We start from the raw sequence: 8787 nt of genomic DNA, 5'->3' as shown, positions 1-8787 counted from the left end.
ACAAGACTGACATATTTAGAGAGACCGACGACAGAGTGTTCTCTCCCCTTGAAGTCTTAGATCGTACTGAAGGTAATCTGTTGTTACAGTTCTATAGATAAAAGTCCAGTTAGTGTTGCACTCTAGTGGCTCTTATTGGAACTACTATTTTTAAAGACTGACAACAAGAGATCCTCTCCCCTTAAAGTCTTAGATCGTACTGAAGGTAATTTGTTGTTAAAGTTCTATATATAGAGGTCCAGTTAGTGCTGCAGTCTGGTGGCGCTTATTGGAACTACTATTTTTAAAGACTCAATAATATATCCTCCCCCCTTGAAGTCTTAGATCGTACTGAAGTGTTGTTACAGTTCTATATATAAAGGTCCAGCTAGTGCTGCACTCTGGTGGCGCTTATTGGAACTACTATTTTTAAAGACACAATATTAACCCTCTCCCATTGATGTCTTAAATCGTACTGAAGGTAATCTGTTGTTACAGTTCTATAGAGGTCCAGTTAGTGCTGCACTCTAGCGGCGCTTATTGAAACTATTTTTGGAAAACTTATTGGATTTTTATTTTACTCAATAGAAATGCAGTTCTATAATACAGTTTGATTACATTAGAATAACGAATAGTATTGCTGCTTACCTTATGATATTTCCACGTTAACAGAACATACGCATACATGTCTGCCTCTCTTCATGCAACATTAAAAAAGAAAGAAGCAAAGGCGAGCCACCATGAAAACAATAATTTGGGAAATATTTTGAATCTTTTATGTGTTTAATATTTGTGATAAGATGGGAATTTATTTCATTTTCCTTGAGCATTATTGAATTTCAGTAGTAGATGTTCCCTAAATATTGGAATAGGTAGCCTAATCGAATGGATAGAAACTTGTCTCTAGTACCAATCAGATGGAGTAATGGAAACCAGATTAGTTACACAATGATTCTACTTTTAGTTTGATCAGAACGGAAGTAATTTCATTCCGCAATTATTCTATTTTACTCTCATTATAGTTAACTTTTTTTCTTTTCTTCAAGGTTACTAATTATTAGGTGCCTCAGTTTACAATTACTATTTTACACAAATAGAATCACGCATTATGTTAGTAGTAAGTCCATAATTGCGTGAATACTCTTAATGCTAAAAATGGTGATAATGCTTGCATTTAATGTTCAATGTCACTTTCAGTAGTCAACTGCTCGCTAAGCTTATTATCAATAACAGAAATAGATTATTCAATGAATAAGGAAACAAAAAGTATTCAATTTTCAAAGTGATAGGGAGTCCCCTATGGCTATCTAAATGTTCAGGGCTTTTTACAGCTGGAATTACGCTGGGATATAATTAGCGACATTGATTCCCTGAATATTTTTATAAAATAAAAAAAAGAACATTGAATGGAACAAACAATAATAGAGAAAGAGTACACAGCTTTGGTTAGTACTTTATACTTAGTTATTTATAAACGGCATGCAAATACAGCTTTATTATTTCCATAAACTGTATTTTATATGTACTATGACACAGATACGTCAGATATAAGGAAGTGTTCGCTAGAAGCTTTATTAGATAAAACTGAAGATTCAACCCTGCTAGTCTACACAGATAAAATATTCACTCCCCTACAGAAATCTATCAGAAAACATAAATCCCCTTTTTTTTACGTGTAAAATAATTTTCATTTAAAGAAAAGCTGTTGGTGGTAGCGAGAAAAACTGGTGATATTTCTCTTTCTTCAAGGAAAATAAAAAACTAATTGATTTGTTCATAAACAAATTAAATGAGTGCATGAATACTTAATGCGCTTAATTAGATTTATATACAAATAAGCTGTTCCATTTACCCAAAATGAAGAACAGTACTTGAGCAGAAGGCTGAAGCAAACATGCAGTCTTCGGTGTAGATTCAAAAACGTTTGGGCTTCTTTGCTAGTAATGCAAATTGATCAAGGAGAAACTGTAATTGGGTGCTAAAAAATAGTTATAACTACAACTTATAAAAGCAATGTTTGCAATTACTAAAAAAATAAGTAGTCGTAAGAGTGTAAAGTAAGAGCTCGCTCAAAACTACTGACTGTACCCCGATCCTCTTTTAGTATTGTCGAATAAACTCTAAATAACATTTTTTTTTATTATTATTTATTGAAAAATTTACAACTGCAAAATTAGCATCTAGTAAATATGGTGAAGTGAAAAGATGAGCACAAGAGAGGAGAAGTTGTCCAGTGACAACCTTCCGAGATAGTGAGGAATGAGAAATATACAGGCGATAGATTGTGAATGTGATAGGGGAATAGTGAAGAACTTGAGATGAGCGAGATGCGAGTAATTAGCAATAGTAATGGCGCTGAGTGAGAATGGTGACTGAATGAGAAGGGAGAGGGATATTAACATATTTACAAAGAAAACATTGTACATCAATTTTACTCCATCAGTAGATCTCTTGGCCACCGTCGTCTCAGTCTGCTATGGGGATTCCCAGGAATGGAGTGGGAAAAAAGTTCTTGGATTAAAGGATTGTAGTGAGGGGTCAGAGAGAGTTATGAAATTTATTGTACCGAGAAGTGATGAGGTCGCGTACAAAAGGAACATTGAGATCTTCTAAATAACAAAAGAAATAATAACATTAGTTTATTATAAATAACATTTATTGTTCATTATTTTATTTACAACAGTTTATTCATTTTGAGAATTTAGGATGTTTTTTACCAATACTTTTTCTCAATTAAATCAAATCAAATAATTTATAAATATTCTTTTTTTTTACCAATTGCATTTTCTTTCGGGTATTTTGATTATTTCTTTTCCTCCGTCATTTTTTTTGGTTATGTAATTCGTTTTCGTGGTTTAATTCAAAATTAGAATACGACAAAAAGGAGTAGATGAAAGATGTCCAAAATTAAGAGAGGGCACAATAGATTTTTTTTCCATCAAACTATGAATCACACAGTTTGGACCCATTTTAATGAAAATATATATATTTATATATATATTTATTTTTGTTTAACTTTACTGTACACAATATACTTGAAATTTTAAAACTAAAATCTATATAGATATGTACAAATAGACTTTACTCTTTCAATTATCCAGTATCAATTTTAATTACAGTTTTTTAATAGCAATTATTTTCATTATTTTTATCTTTACCTATATCATTTATTTACTTATTTTTTTTTACTAAAGAAAATATTTTTCTTATATACATAAAGTTTTTCAAAAATAATTACAATACGGCAAATACATTGCACAATGATTACCTCTTTACTTATTTTTGAGAAATTTTTTCAGTTATTACAAGATGTCTCTGTGATGTTCTGTAAATATATATATATTTTTTTAAATATGAAGTATTTTAACTTTCTTTTTGTATAAATACAAAAACTACTGAATATAACAGCCAATGTGGAAATCTATCTATGTATTAAATATTAAGTCTAGTTCGTTTTACAATAGTAGCTAAATATCATTATTTTCTTAGTAAAATAGTTTATCAATTAATTTTGTTTTTAAATTTAAAAACTTAATACACTAAGTTAAATTATTATTAAAGTTAGAGATCTTACCTTCTTTTTTTTTTTTTTTAATTTAATTTCAAATTATTTCTCTTTTTTGAAGGACATTAATTAAAGACTGAACGAGTATTTTAAGTGAAGGGCATTTGTAAACGCTGGACGGGTTTTTGAAAACTTGTATTATGAATCGTTCAGAAAGAATTTCGAAAAATATTAGCAGAATCAGAAATACAAAATAATAATAATATACTTTTTGAAATGTATAATGTACTTGTTTCCAATACTAATCATTATTACAGTCTTATAAAAAATTAAACTTAACGACAGTCTTACATACATTTAAAATTAGTGATTTCTTGAAAGGAATAAGAAGCGAGAGTTAAATAAGGAAGGGTATGAACTAATTAATTAAAGGTATAGATATTTTCCAAAATAATAATTCTATAAGTTTACGATAATTTTCAAAAATTTTACAAGTAGCTTTTGTTATAAATTCGAGTCACATTTGTGTTTATTTTTAATGGGTCATTGGAAAGTTTTCTATACTACTATTCCTGAACTAAATCAAAAACTTTATGAGATGGATGAACATAAAGAAAACTGATAAATTTTAGTCATAAAAAGAAAAATTAATTTGTCCACTCAAGTTCATGTCAGATCAGATTGCTTACCAACACTGAAAAAATATGGTCTATGAAATCAAATTAATTATTGGATTAGAAGAAGTTTGAATAATCACCATCTAGTGTATTCCCAATCATTGTGGTTACTGAAAGAAACTAGAATACGTGGCTAAAAAAAAAATTCAAAATGGAACTGATTTAGATGAGTAAACAAGGAAGGCAATTCATTAAGAACAGGTAATCTGTCTTGACAAGAAATGGTTGCAGTATTTAAGTTACCATTCAAGATTTCAGTGAGCCATATAACATTAGGACGCTACGCACAGAATCACATTTATAGGCAGAACAAGATCCACATCTCCATTAAGCTAAATTACAACCGTTTCTCCTTTTCAAACACTGAAAACAAATTATAAAGATTTGATTACGAAATATCAAGTATTTCTTAACGAATCTCATCTGATTATTATAATTAATAATTAGGCATAACCTCGTTAAGGAATTGGAAGTATCAATGAATGAGTTCCGAATGGCGAAGAAGAGGCCTACGAGTATAACCGACATAAATCTATTCAGGATTTCTCGCCACACTTAAGCATTTCAAATCTTTTAATCAGAAGGGCTAAAAATTACATTTCTTACTTCATCAGACTTTTTTTTTTGTTGTTTTGGTGCACAGAAATCTTTGTAGGTTCTTAAAATTGATATAGTAATAAAAAAAAAAACTTACAGGCAGAAACCCAATAAAACAACTATTTTAAAGTTGTTTCATAGTTTTCAGAGCTAGGTCTTGAATTATGGCTAACTCACCAATGTTCGAACATTTTTGAAACACTTTTAGGCCAAACGAGTTTATTATACACAAAAGGTTTAGTGATAATATGATCACTTTTGAAAGAAAACAAAAATTACCTGAAACACCTCCAGTTTTGTATAATGTCACAAATATATTTTTGTTCAGTGCACTGTTTAACTATTCACTTCAAATTCTGTGAACCAAGATAGAAAAGTTTAATTATTTTTGTTCCTTTCACACGTATAATACTTAAGCATATGACTGTATAAAAAACTAATTACCCATTAAAATCCATTTGTAGGATACAATTGTAATAAATACAGAATAAAAATTGGTTACTACATCAGACAAGCGGACGCTACAAGTAGGCAGGTAACATATTTTAACCTGCACCTTCAAAACCTTATTTAAATAAAGTTTTAATTACCTTAAATATAACGGTTAATACTTTTTCTTACTATTATTTTGAAAATATATTTTACGTGAAATGTAGATTTAATTTCTGTGCAAATTTTGCTAATAATTTTTTGTTATCTTCTTGGAAGAATTGGATTAAAATATTTTTACAATTATCTAATCAAAAGTCACTATTGCTTTAAGCATAATGAGGAGTCTATGACTGAAAGCAAAAATCTATGAAAAAACAAAAATAATGATTTTGTCTTTGATCATATATTGATCCCATTTTATATCTATTTAATGTTAAGTTTTTGCTAGAAGACTGGCTACTGGTGTACTTTTATCTTGAATAAATTACATTTTTGGAGGTGGGAGCAAATACAAGACTTAGAGCAAGGCCCTTTTTGTGGGAGAATGATTTTCTAAAAGACTGGACAATACAATCATAACTATTCTAATCTAGAATTCTGCTATTATGAAAAAAGTTTTCAAATTTATCATCAAGAAGTTACGAAAATAAAATTTAAATACCTTTTTAAATAACTTCATTTTTCTTCTGCATGTTATTTATCAATAAAGCACTTCACCAAAAAAAAAGTGTTTTACAAAGTACAAATGAGTTATTAAACTTTATCGTTATCCTAACGGTCAGCTCACAGTAGTGCCATAGAAATCTGAAACTATGTAAGTTACCATTTTTGCCCAAAAGAGATATACTCTTATTTGACCTAATCGCTACCTTTTACTTTTAATAAGGTTTTTCCCCCACCAAATTCGGTTCATGTGTGGTCGGTTTCAGTTCTTTACTACTTTTACGCTAGTAATTGATAAAGCAAAAAGGATCAATGCAGTTTGTATATACATGAGACTAATTAGTACCGTGATTGGAATACTGTAATATTTTAATAAAGAATTTATCAATGATTTCATCATTCATGTCATGTTTTCTTTCATTCTGATCGTTTTCGAATTTTCCTCCACCTTTAGATACATTATATTTGTATAGAGCAATTTGCTTTCCACAATCTCTTTGTCTCCAGACTATCCTCAGATCCCAATGAGCTAGCGTGGTGAAGAAATTACAGACGCTTTATAAACGGAAGTGAAATTTTCTCTACACAAGCATAACATCTATTACATTCTACGAAATTTATACAAAATACAACTGAAAATACATTAAATTATCTAAAATTCGTTCTCATGTTTAGTTAAAGGCCGTTAATCATTACTGAATGAACTACTTGCAACTGAATGTGTCAAGAGCCAGACTCTGCAAGTGACGAGTCAGTCATAAAAGAGGGTAAGAAGCCTGAAACCGGTACACACAAAGCCTTCCATTTTATATAAAGAATTTTGCTTATTTTTCAAAAATTTTACCTTCAAATGTACTTTATATTAAAATATCAATATTTCTAAAACTATAAGAAAATTCTGATAATACCTTTAATGATTAAAATTATTATTTTAATTGTTGGAACTTAATTGAATTTAAAACTTGCAATATTCTTATCCTTAAATATTTTTTCAGCACTAATAATAATACTAAATAAATAAAAAATTAAAATTATAAACTTTCCATCTCTTAACTGCCTGAGTAAATTAGCGAAAACAGACTTTACATCCTGCCTAACAATTCCAGTGCATTTTTTTTTTTTTTTTTGAGATCTAGCATATATAATATCTTATAATAAACTACTTATAATAATACACTGTGCTTATACAACCAAACAAAAATAATTTAAAGATAAGCGGAATGCCTAGAACTCTGTTCCAGTGCGGCTAATACATCATGCTTTTGCCTAACATAAAGACGTCCTTTTTTCCAAGGATTCTGCAACTGTAAAGGTTTGAAATCATCGCGTAGACATCGTTCACGTGCACCAATTACAGCTACTAGACAGAAATTACGAAGCTGATCCGCTGGATATATAGGGCCATCACGTCCTTTCAATACAACTGCCATATTCAACTGTTTGACTACGAGATCCACAACTTCACGCGCTGTTGTACGCGGACTTACATGGAGTTTTAAACTTGTCCCTGAAGCTAGGCCAGTCTCATAGGCTGCGTAGACCTACAAATTAAAAAAAAAAAAATATTTTAAGTAAAATTTGGTAATGCTTTATATTCAAAAAAGTAATAATTCTATTACAATTTCCATATTATTTTTCCCCTATGGAAAGTAATTCAGAAACTTGACCTGCAGTATGCCAGGAGAGGGTGCAGGAACCGTGGCGCCTTCTTCACCTTCACTTTTACTCTTTCCAACTACTCCAGAATCATCTGAAGATAAAGAGTATAAACTTCCGCTGCCATATCTACACAGAAAGAAAAGAAAAAATCTAATATGGAAAACCATTGCTACAACTTTCTATTATTGCAATTACTACTGCAGTGTTATATCTTTTTTCAAAGCTTCAGATATTAAATAAACAGTTAACAATCATTTTCCTGGAGTACTTGATTTTCAGAAAGTTTTTGGGAAATCATAGAATTTTAGTTAAAGTCTTATTGCGAAACAAATTCAAAAAAAGGTAAGAAGACACAACGCTGCTACCTGATAATGTAAACCCAATCTTAGCTTTGATTATCTTTTATCTAAGTTTTTATTTTCATACTTATTTTTAATAGTAAGTGCATGAAAAAAGATTAATAGTAAATTATAACAAAAGTCTTTATTGATCTAGCAGGACGGGAAACTTCGTTATTAGGTAAACACACAAAATATATACCTATTTGTATTTTGTAGAAGTTAGGGCCTCGACAAAAAGTTTTGATAAAGCATCAGCGCCCCCTAGGATTCAACACTTCTGAACGCAGCTGTAGTAGCACCATCACCAAATAACTCTCAGGTGAATAAGGCAATGCCTACTCAATCATAAACTATAATATGGACCAGCAGCAGAAACTGCCAAAGCATTTCAATTTCCCATAGAAAATAAGTTTCACTTTAACTACTGGATTATTCAATAAATAGGTGCTTTAGAAACAAAATTAGGAAATGTATATGATAACGTTCTATACGATCTCACATACGAGTACTTTATAATTTGTAAAATTCAACTTCATTTTTTCGTTCGGAAAAATTTAAAAAAAAGAAGGAAAAATATAAATGTTCTTGACTTAACATAGTTAATTGAAAAGATAGAAAAATTAGCATAAAAATAAATAATTTTGAGTTTTCTAAACAATGTATGGAAAAACTTGAAATATCCAAGCATTAAATACATAAAAGTAGGTATAGTTCAGAATACTTGGCAATTATTGGCGTTGATAGTCCACTTATCTGGTCTTTACATCTGGCATCTTAACAGATTTCAACAGAAATTCATTTTGTAACAATTTCCAATAACTCTCCATTTTATTCAAATACACAAGCGTACATGACTAATCGCTTAAAACAATAAAGGGTTCTCAATATAAAATTCTGAAAACTTCAATTCTTATATGTGATAAATGCAAAACTT

The 8787-nt window shown here is 29.8% G+C and overlaps 1 protein-coding gene across 19 annotated transcripts in view; it reads right to left on the bottom strand.

Moving 5' to 3' along the window:
* Window positions 1–2617: 2617 nt before the first annotated feature.
* Window positions 2618–8787, bottom strand: part of wake (ankyrin repeat and fibronectin type III domain containing protein wide awake) — a 532593-nt gene continuing 526423 nt past the window's right edge. For 13 of the 19 annotated variants that reach the window (XM_074139711.1, XM_074139720.1, XM_074139710.1 and 10 more), the window contains 2 exons: window positions 7521–7638; window positions 2618–7394 (listed from right to left, as the gene is read on the bottom strand). In XM_074139711.1, the coding sequence (XP_073995812.1) occupies window positions 7059–7394; window positions 7521–7638 (454 nt within the window). In that variant the 3' untranslated portion in view covers window positions 2618–7058. Of the gene's footprint in view, window positions 7395–7472; window positions 7639–8787 lie in introns of all 19 variants that reach the window. The other 6 variants (XR_012461714.1, XR_012461713.1, XR_012461712.1 and 3 more) reach the window with 6 other exon arrangements.

Source organism: Rhodnius prolixus, unplaced genomic scaffold (assembly GCF_049639745.1).
Source record: "Rhodnius prolixus isolate KJV_2025 unplaced genomic scaffold, Rpr scaffold_6, whole genome shotgun sequence".
Classification (NCBI taxonomy): Eukaryota; Metazoa; Arthropoda; class Insecta; order Hemiptera; family Reduviidae; genus Rhodnius; species Rhodnius prolixus.
The sequence above is the reverse complement of the archived record's forward strand: the minus strand, read 5'-3'. Positions and strand labels throughout refer to the sequence as shown.